General features: G+C 39.7%; 1 protein-coding gene across 5 annotated transcripts in view; it reads right to left on the reverse strand.

Moving 5' to 3' along the window:
• LOC115087300 (two pore calcium channel protein 1-like) overlaps nt 1–17,719 on the reverse strand; it is a 225,122-nt gene that overhangs the window by 72,413 nt on the left and 134,990 nt on the right. For all 5 annotated transcript variants that reach the window (XM_029594324.1, XM_029594326.1, XM_029594323.1 and 2 more), the window contains 3 exons: nt 12,198–12,314; nt 3,634–3,752; nt 1,894–1,995 (listed from right to left, as the gene is read on the reverse strand). In XM_029594324.1, coding sequence (XP_029450184.1) covers nt 1,894–1,995; nt 3,634–3,752; nt 12,198–12,314 — 338 coding nt within the window. The remainder of the gene's footprint in view (nt 1–1,893; nt 1,996–3,633; nt 3,753–12,197; nt 12,315–17,719) is intronic.

Raw genomic sequence — 17,719 nt, forward strand, 5'->3', positions numbered from 1 at the left:
GTATTTCTTCCTCTAAATGAGGGCCTTTTTTGAACAAACAACCCAAGTGTAATAATCCATCAAACAGGGTGGGAGAACAAAGCTGAGATTGTGGAAGGGCTATATGCCCACTGATTGTGCCACACTGTGTGTGAGCGAGGAACACAGACACAATACTGCACAGTGTCACACTGTGACTGTGCACTAGTTCTGACAACGCTGAAATAAGCTTAGTGATAGGCTTCACAACATACGGGCCGATAGAGTACAGTGCGCTCTGATAGAGCGCACTGTTAACCCGCCATTGGACGCATGTTTTCGACGTGCCAGTGTTACCCCTTATTCAGTAAGGGGCCGAAAATGCGTGTCCAACCCGCCGAACCTAATAGCGCCTGCAACATGCAAATGCATGTTGATGGCCCTATTAGGTATTCCCACACGCTTCAGAAAACAAAATGTGCAACCAAGCCATACATTTTGCTTTCAGAAATTAGCACCTACCTTTTTCTTCGGGCACCGGGAAAGTGCACAGAAAAGCAGTAAAAACTGCTTTTCTGTGCACCCTCTGACTTAATATCATGGTGATATTAAGTCGAAGGTCCCGAAAGTTTCAAAAAGTAAAAAAAAAAAAAATAATAATTTGAAGTCGGGTCGAAAACCGGATGCTCAATTTTGCCGGCATTCGGTTTCTGAGCCCGTGGCCGTCAGCGGGCTCGAGAACAGACGCCGGCAAAATTGAGCGTCGGCTGTCAAACCCGTTGACAGCTGCCACTCTGGTCCAAAAGGAGGCGCTAGGGACACGCTAGTGTCCCTAGCATCTCCTTTTGCCTGTTTTTACCGCCGGGCCTCATTTGAATAGAGAATCGCGCGCACAGGAGAGTGGCCTGTGCACGCGCCGGGAGAGCGGGCGTTCGCCCGCTGTCCCGCGGACTTTACTGTATCAGCCCGATAGCCTGGTATGTTTCAGTCTCTGCCCTGCCCTCAGTGCTCAGTTATGCCCACTGCCCACATTGCCTACTACTCAGGCAGAGACAAAATCAATAGCAGCTCTGTAAGCAACTCTCCAGTCTGCCTCCGGTCTCCACAAAGAAAAAAAAAATATCACCAAGTCTGCTCTAACACAGAAAGAGTTTCTCTGTGCTTTCCGGGCTTTCCTCTAGTATGTGACTGGCACAGTGACAATCACAAAAGGGGAAGCAGTGAAACAGTTGTTTGGGAAAAATTAACCTGGAATTCAGAGAGCGCTAATGTAGCGTACTCCTTCACAAACAATGCTTTCAGAAGGAATGCACAGCAAACCTGACATGCTTAATCTTCAAGATCAGCTTCACTATACCCGATGCGCAATGATAGGATGGATCGGCAAAATGGTTTGCTGCAATATGTCATCCCTGTTGTCTCCTTGACATGTCCATCCTACCCATGTCTATTAGCTAGTTGCTATATACTTTGTATCAATTTCTAACTGTATACCTGTTGCTCTCCTATCGATTTGTATGAGTCCATTGACTTTAATGGCTTATAGAAATCATTCTATTCAAAACAAATGAAACTAATATGATTTGTTTAATTCAGGAGTCCCTCTCAATTTGTTTCAGGGTCTCCAGAAAGAAACAAATTGAATCCTATTTGTTTCATTTTCCCCATTTGTTTGAAACTAATACACATCTCTAGTGGTCACACTTTAACGACTGCTACCTCCATTCTGCATTTGCTTTTAAATCAGGGTTTTCCCCAGTTTGCTCTTCAGCTCTTTGTGCTACTTTATGAGGTACATTTTCAAACTGACTGTATTGGGACAAGGTCCATGGGTGCTTTTTATTCATGGGCTTTGTACCAATTCTGAAGAAGAAAGTGCAGATTAATATTTTTATAAATCACTTGCATAATACAAAATATAAAAGTATTACATACATAACATCAGGGCTATTAGCTGTTGTTACCAAGACATACAAGTCAAACACTGCATCTAAGTAGTTTGTAAAATATGGTGCTCCATCTGAAGTTTTAAGTTTCCTAAAAATACAAGAAATAATAAGATATTGTGTATTACTAGGCATGCTATGCAACATTTATAATAATAGTTATCTAATGCAAAAGTATGACTATAAAGAAAAATATATTGCACATCTATATGGTCACAGCCATGACAAACAATTTCAAGCCCACCTGTTCTTTCTATGCTATGTCCAGATTGTAACAAGGGAAAAAAATCAGCTTCTCTGTTTGCTAGGCAATGTTAGACTTGTATCACACTATTCAATTTTGGATCATGGAAAGAGAAAATCATGTTTTTCGATTGTACTTGTATAAATCAAATAGAGTACTCAAAATAAAGCTTAATCACACTATCCACAGCTTCCTATAAAAAAAAACCTGCAAAAAAACTAAAATTGGGAGTGGGGTGAAGAGCATGAATTTTTTAAAATCATTTTTAGTTTTATTTTTCAGGTGTTATTTGCTGTGTCTGCAGTTTTGAAATATTTTATTGGTGTTTGGGACATTTAAAAAAATTGTATATGTTTTTAATTATTCGATCTTATTTGTCAGCTTTTTTGAAATATTAGCATGTTTTTACTATTATGATTATGTATTTATTATATTTCTTGATTTTGTTTGATGTTTGAGAAATGGTGATTGTTCTGTTTTTCTATCATTGTACTGCATAGAGAGTCTGGCTTCTTGTGGTTTCCAGTTCAGTTTGTCTGCAAATTTGTATTTCTATTTCATGGTTGCTCTGCTCTGTATTTGGTAAGGGTCTGTTTATGTTTTGCATGTGACACTAAGGTGAGGTATTCTACTAGGAAGTGTATTAGTGTTTTAGGGCTTTCGGAGGGGCATGCACAAACCCAATACACATTACAATAGGCCTAATACCATATGGGTTCCAAGTGTCTTTTTTTTGCAGGGACTTCGGTTGGCATCACAGCAGTGCATATAAATATAATGTAAGTGATGTTTTTACCCCAGAAAACTGTACTTGATCTTTTTCATGTAAATTATTATAAATGCATAACTCTTAATTGTGTGTTGGAGGGGGCTAAGGGAGGGGGTGCAAGGCATTGGCCATGGATTCCGGGGGAGGGGGTGAAGACCCTGGGATTGAGGGAGGTATCAGTTTTTAAACTTTGTATAGCTGGATGGAGCTGGGCTTTTTTTGTGTCAGCCCAGGACAGAAACTGATTAAGGGGGACGGAAGGCAGCAGCAGAGTACTTGTTTGCACAGAGCAGCAAACAAGGAAATACCAGCCCTGCAGCCAGGGCTAGATTTCACAGTGCTTGCTATGCATTGCAGGAAACCAGGGGCTGTGATTATAGCTGCCAGTTTCCACATGAAATACCATGGCATGATTCAGCGCAAATATTGTTATAGATTTATCAATGAAAAAATATCAATAGAAAAACATACTGGAACAATTCTGGATTAAAAATGGAAGAGACCTATTGATTTCTCCCATGTCTTTTTGGCTCATTGATTCTCCCTTGAAATCCATTTTTAATTGTCACTCTTTCTCCTGTTGTCTACTACTGTAGCACATTTTGGGATAAGCAATCAAAAGAAACTACATAAAATAAACTGATATATTGTATTTTGTAATATACAGAAACAGGTTAAAGGGAATTCCATTAACTGCAATTCTCAAAAAAACTCACCGGCTACCAAATAGCTTTAGGGCCATGAGTGAAAACATCAGAACATTGAAGATGAACAGCAGAAACACATAAAAGATCTCTGGCAAGGTGTTCCGTATGCTCCGGAATGCTCTGCGTATCTGCCAAAACATGATTCAGACCAGTGAATAAACTTGACAAAATCCTGTATCAAATTTGAAAAAAATATATTTCTCTTCCAATTTCAGTCAATTGGAGAGGATATGATGGCACTATGAATGCTCTAGTTAGATAGTAGATATAGAACATTCATATAGGTTTTCCACAGATAATGCACCTACAAGTACAAATGACTTCATATAACCAATATAAAGCTAATAGGGTCATTTATCAAAATGCTATAAGGTGTTTTTGCATGCGTTAAGGGCTTATTGTATGCGATGAGAGAGAGAGAGACACTAGCCATAATGCCCTAACCCTAGATAGGTATTTATAATCTCTATGGGAGGCCCACCTAGTAACTCGAGGTGCGGTTTAGGTATTAGGGGCCACTTTGACATTCAAAGTGAGACGTACGAACAGAACAATGCTCTCTTGTGAAGATTCGAGGACCCTCGGAGTGAGGAAACTCACTCAAAGATAATATTTGTGCAATGTGTTCTCAACCTAGCTTGATGGACGCTCTACCTGGGTAACATCAAGCTAGTTTGAAAAAACACTGCACAAATATCATCTTTGAGTGAGTTTCTTCACTCAGAGGGTCCTCAAATCTTCACAAGAGAGCACTTTTCTGTTTGTATGTTTCACTTTGAATGTCAAAGTGGCCCCTAACCCCTACACTAATACCTAAAACTCACCTCGAGTTACTAGGTGGGCCTCCCATAGAGATATAAATACCTTAGGGATAGGGCATTATGGCTAGGCTTGCTCTCTCTCTCTCCCCCCCCCTCCCCCCTCAGTGGTCCCCCCAGTGGTTGTATGTAGGAAATAACGCAATTCTGGCACTTATCTCAAAGTGCGAAAAAGTTCTCACAATTTGCAGTAACTTAGCACTTCGCATAGGTAATAGTGCAAATTGCGATAAACTGCCTATTACCATAAAACACGCCCCTTTTTCTATCGCATGCGATATTTAGTGCATTTTGATAAATCCAGGCCTAAACTGGGTAATTTTCAAACAGATGTGTGTGCTTAAAACTGAGTTTTACGCATGTAAATGCACTTTAAGTGTATAAGTAGGCTTTTGAAAATTGCTACGATATATGCTATAGATTTGTCAATAGGTTTTACATGTGTGAGTGCGCTTTAAGCATGTAAACGGGCTTTTGAAAATTGCTATAATATATGCTCTTCCATGCATAAATTCTTTTGAAAATTACTCCTGTAGCATTGTCGGTAAACTTCCCTTGATTTAGAGGCAATAAACATTTTCTTATTAGACTTTAACCCAGAACTGCCAAGTGATCCCAGTTTCTGAAGAAAGATTGCAATCCAGTTCTGTTTTATAAAATTTCAGCCCAATCCACTATGGTACTTATAATCTTATTTTTATTCTCCCATTTGAAATCAGCATTGAAGTACCAAAATGTTTTAGCAGAGGGGATCAAAAACAGGGCTAGAAAGTGGCCCTCCAAAACAATGGGCCACTTGATGGTCCTTTTAACATTTTTAAAATTTTTATATTTCATTTTTCTGGCCTGGCAGAATCTTCTTTGGGCAACCAAATCAATCAGAATTGACCTCTTCCGGGCTATTTATTTCATTTATTTAATTCTTTTCTATATCGACATACATGATGCCTGTCATATCACATTGGTTCACATCGAACAAGGGTAAATTAACATTAACTTAATCGTAGCTAGGAAGCTACTAATAGAATTAAGAGAAGAGGTGAGTTACAATGAGGGTTTCTGGAACTTGGAGGATGGAAGAGAGAAAGGAGAGAGGGACATTTAAGAAGTAGTCTATATATTGAATAACCGCGGAAGGGAACAGATGAAATGTGTTATGACAACAATGTACATAAGAAAAAAATATACATTATACAATACTGAATGTAACATTACAGATAATAGGTTAGGGATAGGCTTGTTTGAACAGCCATGTCTTAAGTGTTTTCTTAAAGGCCAGCGGGCAGTTTTCCTGGCATAGGTCTAGAGGCATAGCAGCATTAATCTTCATTTGAAATTTCTGAAGGTTTTCCCAATATTTCCTCCTTCATCCCATCTAGCTCAGCCATTGCAGCCACCAATTGCAACTCATTCCGCAACCTGCACACATGCTCCCAAAGTCTAGCTGCCAGGTGTCTCTGTTGTGGGATTAGCCAAAATGTTTTCCACCCAGGAGCTGTGAATACTGCCTCCACAGTATCTCCAGCTCCAACCAGCTGGCCGACCTGAGGACCAGAAGTTGAGTTCAGAAATCCAATCCAGATCTCCTGCATGGTAGTGTTCAACACTGCTACTTAGTCTTGAAAAGTGTTATCAGCCTACATACCCACAAGATTTCTCCATCCATTTTCAGAGTATTATTATTATAAAGCCCATTGTTATTATTATTAACAAGCACAATTCAATCACTCTGGTTAAGAATCCTGAGGGATCATTGAGAGCTGAAAATGATTTTGCTGGTGGCTGAAGAGGATCAGTGAGTATCACTTTACAGGATAATTTTAGGACTTAAAGTTTAGGAGAGAGTGAGATTATGGAGTTAACTCATCTTTAGTTTATGTGCTTCATTAAAAAGGAAAGGTAGTCAGCTCCAAGTATGTGTACTTGATAAAGAAAAGAAAGGTAGGTAATCTGCTTTGAAAAAGTGTGAGTGAACTGTAATAGATTGATTAGGTGTTAAAGTTAAACAGGAACAATAGCAGAGGGTCACTCTGGCAAACTAATTAAAGTGTGCATCATGAAATTGGTTTGTTAATACTAATTTCCCTTTCAAGCTCAAGATGTACAGCAGGAGAAGAGCTGGGTAACCCTCAATCCCGAGGGAGTATTGAGAGCAGAACATTTTTCTGGTGGCTGAAGAGGATCAGAGAGTATCGCTTTACTGGGTAATCTTGGAACTTAAAGTTTGGGGAGAAAGACTGTGGAATACATTCATTTTTAGTTTCTCCTTCATTAAAAAAAGAAAGGTAGACAACTAAGTTTGTGTGCCTGCTAAAAAGAAAAGAAAGCTAGGTAATTCTAAATTAACTAAGAACACAACAATATTAAGATGCAGACAGTAGTCCAGCAGTGAGATAGAGACTTTCTAGTCTTTTGCACTGAGTGCCACATGTATGCTAATCTTCTAGCTGGTGAGAGATTGCATGTGTGTGCCCATTGCCAAGAGCTCCTGGCTCTCAGAGAATAAGAACAATCTCTGGAGGCTAGAGTGGCAGTCCTGGAGGAGATGAGGAAAAGAAGTATCAAGAAGAGATTTTCCGGAACATAATAGTCAAGTCCTATCTCCAGTCTGACAGATCCCATGCTGCCTTGGAGAAGCAAAGTCACCTGGATGGAGATCATCACTTGGTGAATCAGGAAGTGATCCTGTAGCTAGGACCTTCTCTCTAGATGATATATTATCCTCTTACACAAAGGATGAGTCTTGTGCCCAGAAGGGAAGAGTTAGGTTGGCTGTCATAATTGGTGATTCAATGATTAGGAATGTAAATAGCTGGCTGAATGGTGGATGTGACAATTGCTTGGTAATTTGCCTGCCTGGTGCAAAGGTAGCAGAGCTCACACATCACCTAGATAGGATTTTAGACAGTGTTAGCAAGGAACTGGCTATCATGGTACATGTGGCACCAATGACATAGGAAGGTGTGAGAGGGAGATTCTGGTAGCCAAATTTAGGCTCCTAGGTAGAAAATTGAAATCCAGGACTTCCATACTCCCTGTTCCACACTCAGGACCCCAGAGGCAGACAGAACTGCAGAGTCTCAATGCATAGATGAGACGATGGTGCAAGGAAGTAGGTATTAGTTTTGTTGCAAACTGGACATCATTTTGGGGAAGGAGGAGCCTATTCTGAAAGGATGGGCTCTAGCTTCACAGGAGTGGAACCAGATTTCTGGCACTAACCTTTACAAAGGAGATAAAGCAGCTTTTAAACTAGAACATTAGGGAAAGCAGACTGTCAATCAGAAGCACATAGTTTGTAAGGAGGTATCTTCAAAGGGTACTAAAACAGGGGAGTTAGGGCATCTCAATTGAGAGGTTCCAATAGAAACACACATATCCCAGTTGTCTATAAGTAAAGAACAGATTCCAAATTATCCCTGTCAATTGCAAAAAATGTGTATATACAAATAAAAAATATACCTTGAAATGTCTATATGCTAATACTACAAGTCTAAAAAATAAGATGGCAGAGTTAGAATGTATAGTATTGAATGAAAAGGTAGGCTTAATTAGCATCTCAGAGACCTGGTGGAAACAGGATAACCAATGGAAGAGTGCTAAACCATTATATCACAATGATAGGGTGGATCAGCTTGGTGGGGGATAAAGATAGTGCAGGAGACTAAATGCACAGTAGACTCTGAATGGAAATTCCATATGTAATAAAGAAAAGTATAGTAGTTAGGGTTATACTACCATCCATCTGGCCAAAATGAACAGACAGATGATTAAATTAGGGAAACTAACAAATTTTGCAGATTTCAATTAGCCCAATATTGATTAGGTAAATGTCACATCAGGATATGCTAGGGCGGTACCAACAAGAGGGGGTACCTAATTCTTAATGGAACACAGGATTTGGTGTGAGAGATAACAGTAGTGGGCCACTCGACATAATGCAATCAAATTTGAGATAAAGACTGGAGCAAGGTCATTAAGTAAATCTAACATTCTAATATTTAACTTTCAAAACAGAGACTTTGAAAAAAAATGAGGAAAATAGTTAGAAAACAATAAAAGGTGCAGCTACAAAGGTAGAGTGTACATCAGGGGTGGACACTAACAAATACCATCTTCGAAGCCCAGAGCAGATGTATTCTATGCATTAAGGCAGAAAGAAGGCCAAACAACTGACAGCATTGGTTAAAAGGTGAGGTGAAAAACTATTTTAGCCAAAAGAATTTCTTTTGAAAATTGGAGAAAGGATCTAACTGAAGAACATGTAAAAAAAAAAAAAAAACCATTAACAAATCAGATGTAAAATGTTGATAAGGCAGGCAAAGAGAGAATTTGAAAAGAAGCTGGACTTAACTGTAAAAACTCATAATAAAATCTTTTTTTAAATGTAACTGCAGCAGGAAACCTATGAGGGAGTTGGCTGGACTGTTAGATGATCAAGGAATTAAAGGGACACTTAGGGAAGACAAGGCCATAGCAGAAAGATTAAATTAATTCTTCAGTATTTACTAAAGAGGATGTCAGGGAGATATCTGTGCTGAAAACAACATTTAATGTTATGATTCACAAGAACAAATCACAGTGAATCTGGAATATGTAAAAGGGCAGACTGACAAACTAAAGAATATGGTCTAGGGCTTAAACCCAGAGTTCTGAAAGAACTAAAAAATAAAACTGCAAAATCTATTATAAGTAATTTGTAACTTATCATTAAAATCATCTATTGTACCTGAAGACTGGAGGGTGGCCAATGTGACACAGACCTAAAAAGGATTCAGGAGTAATTGAGGAAACTACAGACTGGTGAGCCTGATTTCAGTGCCAGGAAATATTGTAGAAATTATTTTCAAGAATAAAATCACAGAACATATAGAAAGATATGATTTAATGGGACGCAGACAGCATGATTTACAAGATTTACACAAGGGAGGTCTTGCCTCAGCAATCTACTACATTTTTTGAAGGGGTTAATAAACATATGGATGATGATGATCTAATGGATATATTGCATTTGGATTTTCATAAGGCATTTGACAAAGTTCCATATGACAGACTCCTAAGAAAAATAAAAAGTCATGAGGTAGAAAGCAATGTCCTATTGTGAATTGCAAACTGGTTAAAAGATAGGAAACAGAGAGTAGGACCAAAGGGTCAGTTTTGTGGAGAAAGGTAAACAGTGGAGAACCTTAGAGACCTATATTAAGACCAATGCTTTTAAATGATCTGGAAAAGGGAACAATGGGTGAGATGATCAAATGTTTAGATGACACAAAATTATTCTGAGTAGTTAAACCCCAAGCAGATTGTGAGAAATTGCAGGAAGACCTTGTGAGACTGGGAGAATGGACATCCAAATGACAAATGAAATTTAAAGAGGTCGATATTTAAAACAAACCATCTATATAAATTAGCTAGCTAAGACTTATCTGGCTAAATTATATGGGATATTCAATATTATGCTACGCTGCTAAATATCGCCGTGTTTGGTACTAATAACCCCTTTCCGGTCCACCCCGAATATATTCGTCAGTGAGCCTATTGTGTTGTGCTTTCTCGTCCTGAAAGGGGTTAAGCTAGATAAGTTATATCCAGCCATTAGATCTGCTCTATGCCAGGTCTAACTTATCCGGCTAAGGCAGCCAAATAAGTAGCACTGCCTTGATCTACCCACGGCCTGCCCACTGGATATCTGGCTATCTATTTAGCCGCATAAGTGGCTTATCCGGTTAAGTAGTATCTAGCTGAATATTCAGCAGCTGCCATTTAGCCAGGTAAATGTCTACTATCCAGCTAAGTAGTGCTGAATATCAGTTTCATTGCGGACAAGTGCAAAGTGTTGCACATAGGGAAAAGTAACCTACACTGTATTTACACAATGTTAGGTTCCATATTAGGAATTATAACCCAGGACCAGTATCTGGGAGACATCATGGACAGTACTTTTAAATCCTCGGCTCAGTGAGTGGCGGCAGTCAAAAAAGCAAACAATTTTAGGAATTATTATAAAAGGAAAGGAGAATAAAATGAAGAATGTCATAATACTTCTGTTATCGCTCCATGGTGAGACCTTACTCAAGAGTATTGTATGCAGTTCTGGTTAATATGTCTAAAAAAAAAAAAAAACCAACTGTACTGAGAAGTTGCAGAGAAGGGCAACCAAAATGATAAAGGGGATACAATGGCTAAAGAGGTTAGGGCTATTAAGCTTAGAGAAGAGACAGCTGAAAGGGGATATGATAAAAGACTATAAAATCATGAGTGGAATAGAAAAGGTTAATGTGAATCAGTTATTTATTCTTTCAAATAAAAAAACTAAGGGATATTCTATTAAGTTAGTAATTAGCATATTTAAAATAAATCAGAAAAAATTCTCTCACACTCAATGCATAATTATGCTCTGGAATTCATTGCTGGAGGATGTAATAAAAGCAGTTAGCATAGCTGGGTTTAAAAAAAGTTGTGGAGAAGTCTAGGGATGTGCAGAGGGACCGCATACATTACATTCGGTATTCGTGGGGGGGCAGATATGTTGCATTTGGCAAGGGGGGGCCCAGATCCGTTCCATTCTTATTCGTTTCCCGGCTAAAATGTAATTAACTACAACCCCCCACCCTCCTGACCCCCCCCCCCCACCCAAGACTTGCCAAAATTCCCTGGTGGTCCAGCGGGGGTCCTGGAGCCATCTCCTGCACGCAGGCCATTGGCTGCCAGTATTCAAAATGGCACCGATAGCCTTTGCCCTTACCATGTCACAGGGCCAACCAATGGCACCGGTAGCCCCTGTGACATAATAAGGGCAAAGGCTATCGGCGCCATTTTGAATACTGGCAGCCGACGGCATGAGTGCGGTGGCAGCTCCCGGACCCCCGCTGGACCACCAGGGAGTTTTGGCAAGTCTTGGGGGGGGGGGGGGGGTTCAGGAGGGGGGGTGTTTAAATTCGCTCCTTTAGACGGCCGAATAATTCGGTGAAGATTTGTTGTATTTGTGGGAATCGCGATATGTTTCGTTTCCCCACGAATACAACGAATATGGCTCTATAGGTTGCGGATTGCCAATACGTTGTAAACGAATGCACACTCTAGAGAAGTCCATAAACTGTTATTAAGCAGACAGGCTTGGGAAAAGCCACTATTTATCCCTGGGTGTCAGCAGCATGGGATCTAGCTACTGTTTGGTATCGTGCCTGGTACTTGTGACCTGGATTGGCCACTGTTGGAACAGGGTACTGGGTTTGATGGACTCTCAGTCTGACCCAGTATGGCAATTCTTATGTTCTTATGAGAAAGGGTGATAAATATCAAGAGGATGGGTTTCTACCCTTTCCACCAACATTACTTCAGATGTGCGTCATAAAGCAACAATAGTTATAAAATTCTGTCTCATGACAAATTAGTCAATTCCTGGGGCAATGATTTTATTCTAGTATGGAATGGCTTACAGATGTCACTCTAATGACCTTCCTTTCTATCAGTCTGATCATATTCAAGCTGTATTTTGGTGACAATTCAGTCTGCAATTTATTTTTACTGGTTAAATTGATACTTTTTTTTCTTGGAGGTCAACAAAAATGTTTCAGTTGCTGAAATGCAATTGATATTGTGCATGCTACAGTTTGAATTTTTCAATGAATTCAGTGCGAGTGCTATGATGCCATTAAGATCAGTGAAAGTAGTTTTTACTATGACAAGGTTTGCAAAAGAACTCCCACACACAAAAGTTAGTAAATTGATTAGTTTACATTTAAAAATCCTCACCTGGCGATTTTCTGCAGAGTTAATCAGGTAGATGGGTCGTAGCACTCTTGACCATCTAATGCTGTATATGTCAGCGACTTTGAGAGCCCCATAGATGATCAAATCAAGAAAATTTAGCTATAAAAGAGCAGTAAAAATATAGTCAGGACACAGAAGAGTTTAATACTTACTTACAAAGATGTATGCTGTATAGACAACCCAAACTGAAAATGTGTAGTACAGCCGTCTGATGAAGTGGACTCTTGTCCTCGAAAACTTCAATAAATCTGGTAGTCAATACGAAGCCACCAGTCTCTTATCTTGTGGTTGCTGCTACAGTCACCCCTCTGGATGTAGCAGAGTCAGTAACAGATATGCAGTAAATGTCCTTGGTTAGGGAGTCAACACAGCTCACCTACTCTCTGAATACTACAAGTAGGTGTCATGCTTATGTGATGACGATACCCCCTTCCCACACTACTTCCTTCACTTGCCTGCAATTGACATGCATTGAGTTTGACAGGCAAACTTATACTAGACTTTTTGTTGTGTTTGCTTAGGTCTTGCTAATTTTATTTTTGCTTTAATTCTATGTATGCTATACTATGAACCGCTTACAGCTTCTTGCATTAGAGGCATTTAAAGGTAAATAACAAGCCGATGCAATACTGTGCACTCAGGCTAGCACTTTGTTAACCCACGGTTGGACATGTAATTACAATCATTAACTACCAACCTTCCATCCTACCTACAGAAAATTTGTATATTTTATTAGGAAAAAAAAAGGGGGTTTTTTGTAGGTTTTTTTTTTTTTTTTTTAACAATTATATAGATTTTACTTAAAAAAACACATAAGTAAAACCTCGGCATAAGTGTTTTTCTTCACTCAGTATATTTTCATACACATGCATATGGAGTACATCATAAAGAAGCCTTTGAAAGCATACTTCTAAGTTTTTTAAGAAAAACCTATATAATTGTAATTTAAATATTTTTTCTAATAAAATATACAGTAGGTAGGATGGAAGGTGGTTGGTAGTTAATGATAATAATTACATCATAGCACCGATTATCCGGGCAGGTTACGGTTGTTACTTTTATATGAAACTATCAACCCATTCCTTAACAATTTTTTTAGATTCTCGGTAGAGAGTAGTTTTTGGTTTAAAAAGTTTACTTTGCCTATTTATAATACGTGAATTTTCAGGTGTAATATTTGTACACATTGGTTTTAGGGCTACACCCCTGCTTTGTGGTGATATTAGATTTTGGTTCACCAAAGATTTATACAGAAGCAACTGAACTTTTTTTTTTTTTTCCTGCTTTCTATTCCTCTCCCTATACACCCAAGTATCCTTCTGGCTTTTGCTGTCAACTTGTCTACTTGCTTGGCTACCTCAAGATCATCAGATATGATCATCCCCAGATCCCACTCTTATTTTGTGCACAAACTATAGATCACAGAGTCTGACTTCAGTTGCAGGGAGAATTTTGAAAACTATTATAAAAGCAAAATTACATAACATATAAAAAGACATAGTTTAATGGAACACAGCCAGCATGGATTTACACAAGGGAAATCTTGCTACATTTTTTGAAGGGGTTAATAAATATGTGGATAATGGTTTGCCGGGGGATATAGTGCATTTTGATTTTTCAGAAGGTGTTTGAGAGCTTCATGAGAGCTCCTGAGAAAATTAAAAAGTCACAGAACAGGAGGCAATATCTTTTTGTGGATTGCAAACTGGTTAAAAGACAGAAAACAAAGATCACGTGATGCTGTGAAGGTAGCCAGACTTGCTTTTGCTCAGTTCCCCTTGGGCCTCCCTGCCATCCTGAATCAGGCTGAATAAAATGCTGCATAGAAGTGAAATGGGTCAGTGGACTTTTGGAACGGGTCATGTCTAACAGACTCGCTAAAAAAGGAAAGGGAAAAAACCAAACTGGCAGACCCTAAGATGGCTGACAGTAAAACAGACAGAGCAACAGAACCGGTTAATACCAATGTGCTGATTGAAGTGATGACTGGAGCAATAGAGAAGACCATCAACATTAAACTGGGTGGGAAGTTTGAATAGATTTTTGCAAAATTGAATGCTTTATTGGACGTGTTAGACTTGACCACTCAGAGTTTGGCTGTGATAGAACAGCATGTGTCGATCCTCAAAGATGGCGCCTGCGGCAACAGTACAACAGTAAGTAAAATGGAAGAATGGCTCGAGGTAGTGGAAAATAATTTGGAGAACTTAGAGAATCGCTCATGCCGCAATAACCTGTGATTTGTGGACTGCCTAAGTCACTGTTGGAGGATGAGCTGCGGGAGTTTCTGGAAAAATAGTTACTAGCCTCAATTCAACTTTCAGATTCACTGGACTCCATTCATATACAGAGAGTGCATCGCGTCGGCCCGAGACCAGAGAATCATGACAGGCCTCCAGTGATAATTGCTTGTTTCTTAAATTTTGTACACAAGGCTGCAGTTTTATAAGCAGGTTGCAGGTGAGCACAAGCCATCATGGTGGAGAGGAAAATCTAGATATTTCAAGACTATTCTGTTAAGCTGCTGGGCTCTGTAGAGCCTTTTCTTCCATCTGCAATACATTACTTAGGAAGAAGGTGCGCTTCTCTCTCCAATACCCAGCTAAGCTGAAGGTTACCCATGTGGAAATACCACCACTTATAATATGTCTGAGAAGATGCAAAGTTTTCTTCGGTTGCTGGATAGGGAGTGAAATCTTACTGTAGAGCAACAGTGCTTTGGATCTACCAATAAGGTCATCATCTTTGCCTATGGGATGTCTGACTTCATTTTCTTTACTATTTATGATGGAGAGGGTGAGTTTGACTTCACCCATCATTTGGTGTTATAAGTTCCTTTGGATCATTATTCTGCCCCTGCTATTTGTTATGGAACGTTCAGGCCTTGCTAATTTTTTCTGCACTGAAGTTTTGTTCCATGTACAATATCTGGTTATGTGGTTGTGCAGTTTTTCCCTGCGCTTGGTGATTACTTTTTTCCTTCCGGTTATGAGAGGGAAGTAGTATCATCGCAGACCACATGTGATGGAGCAGTGACGAGGGAGAGTCTGTAGGACATAGAAGTTGCCTAACTTAGGTCCACTTTCAGGGAATCATTTTGTTGGACAGTTGTTTAACTAGTGCCTTGCAAGACTCTCAGGGGCCAGATTTTGTGTATTTTTATTACTGTTCAGTTCTTTTTCTCCATTGTAGTTCTTGTAGATTTAGTTTTGTCTAAAGCGGTATTTCTGATGTGTTGGGGGTGGGGTGGAGGGCCTTAAAAGCATCATATGCATGATCAGTCCTGTGTGGGAGAAGACTCCAGGGGGAGAGAGTTGAAAAAAGGGAAGGGACAGGGGTTGTATGGGGGAAGGAAAATGAAGGGGATGGGTGGGAGGGTTGTTTTGTCTTGTTTAATTGTAAGGGACACTTTGAACGTGAGGACCATTATTGGTATGCGGTGTTTTGTTAATTCATGGTCACCCTGCACTAGGGGATGCCTCTTTTCTACTATTATAGATGCTGAATTACTTCTTCTTTTGAAGACGTTATCAGAATTGTATTCTGGAATGTCTCTGGCTTAGGGTCCCCAATCAAGAGACAAAAGATTTTGAAGGTGTTAAAGAAACGTTATTGCTGACATTGCCATGATCCAAAAAATGCTTTTAAATGATGTGGAGCATGGTAAACTTTGCAGATGGTGGGTGGGCGATGTCTTTTGGCCTCTTCAGGTTCACATAAAGTAGGTGTGGCAATATTAGTGAATAAAAACTTGTCTTTTCAAACTATGGAAACTGTTAATGATCCAGGTGGTTGATTTCTTATTCTCAAAGGCTCTCTTATGGGGAAACCCATCACTGAGTAATTATATGCTCCTAACCAACATGATCATGTGTTTTTTATGTTACTTCTTCAAACTCTTAGAAATTCTGAATCAGGGCCCTTGGTCTTCGGGGGGGGGGGGGGGGGGGGGGGGTAACTAAGTATGGTATATATCCGGGTGCGGGACAAATCTCACTTTGAGCCATCTGAAAAAGTCCTGAGCCATATTGGTATTCCATTTATATGTAAACAGTTGAACTTGATAGACGCATGTTGCATCTTGCACGCTACAGAATGTGAATACACACATGTATCATGAGTACATGCGTCTAAGTCTCTTATTGTCTATCTCTTATTATCCACCACTCTTTTTTCTAAAAAGTTCAAAGTTGTAATTGGGCCCTTGGAGGTCTCTGATCACGCTTTTATTTGGATAGGTTTGTGCTATATGGACGTGCGGTGGGATAGCCATCAGTGGTGCTTCCCAGGTTATTTAGCCAAAGATCAAAACTTTTAGTGGCTCGAGCTGCAGGAGCACAATAAGATGCATGTTGGAGAACTGGGCCTTTTTTGGGAGACGGGGAATGTAGTGCTTCGGGGTAGAGATTATTGCCTTCTTAATGCAAAGACATAGGGTTTTAGAATCTAAATTATTAAAACTTGAACAGCAAGTGTGTAAAATTAGATTGCGCTTGGCCAGGCGGTGATCTGAGCAGTTGAGGATGGAGAAATTACTACTTACCTGATAATTTCCTTTTCTTTAATGAAGACAGGTTAATCCACACTAGTGGGTTATGTACCTCTACCAGCAGATGGAGACAGAGCAAAGCTGACGTCACAGTATATATACCCCTGCATTAACATCAGCCTACCAGTATTCTGTGCAAAAGCCAACTGTAGACAACTAAACAATACATGAACATAACTATCAACAGACAACCATTCAAGCACTCAGTTAATAGGAAAAAAAGGAGTATAATATCTAGGGACTGGATCTGCCATTTACCAGTAATCCCTGGAAACAGCCACTCAGGATGACAACAGCAGCCAAGGGCAGGAAAGTGGATTAACTTTTCTTCATTAAAGAAAAGGAAATTATCAGGTAAGAAGTAATCTTTTCCTCTCTTAGCATTCAGACAGGTTAATCCACACAAGTGGGATGTACCAAAGGTACTCCGGAACAGGGCAGGAAGCTGCCCGATCAACACTGCATCCTCCCAGGCCTACACATCCAGGCGGTAATGCCTGGAAAAGTTGTGTAAGGAGGACTACGTTGCAGCTCGGCAAATCTTGACAGGAGACAATCTAATCTCCTCCCATGACACTACCAGAGCCCTAGTAGAATTTGCCCTAACTTGTCTAGGCAATGGCTGCTCAGCATCTACATACATGGCCATGAAACTTCTTAATCCAGTGGGCTATCATAGCCCGCGACGTCAGCTCACCCTGCTTACTTCCACTATGGAGTATAAACAATCAGTCCATCTTCTAAATACCTCATGATATGCCGCGTGACATCCAAGGTCCATAACAGGTGATATTCATCCATATCTCTCTTCCTGTCCAGGGACTATTGACTGATTCAAGTGAAAATCCATTCCTGGAGTCACTCACAGAAACAGTTCCTAACAAAATAAGATCTACGGTTCAGAAACTCTAAGCACAGAACAAATTGCCACACAGTCTTCAAAGTAACCAACCTC

This window comes from Rhinatrema bivittatum, chromosome 3 (genome assembly GCF_901001135.1).
Source record: "Rhinatrema bivittatum chromosome 3, aRhiBiv1.1, whole genome shotgun sequence".
NCBI classification, from domain to species: Eukaryota; Metazoa; Chordata; class Amphibia; order Gymnophiona; family Rhinatrematidae; genus Rhinatrema; species Rhinatrema bivittatum.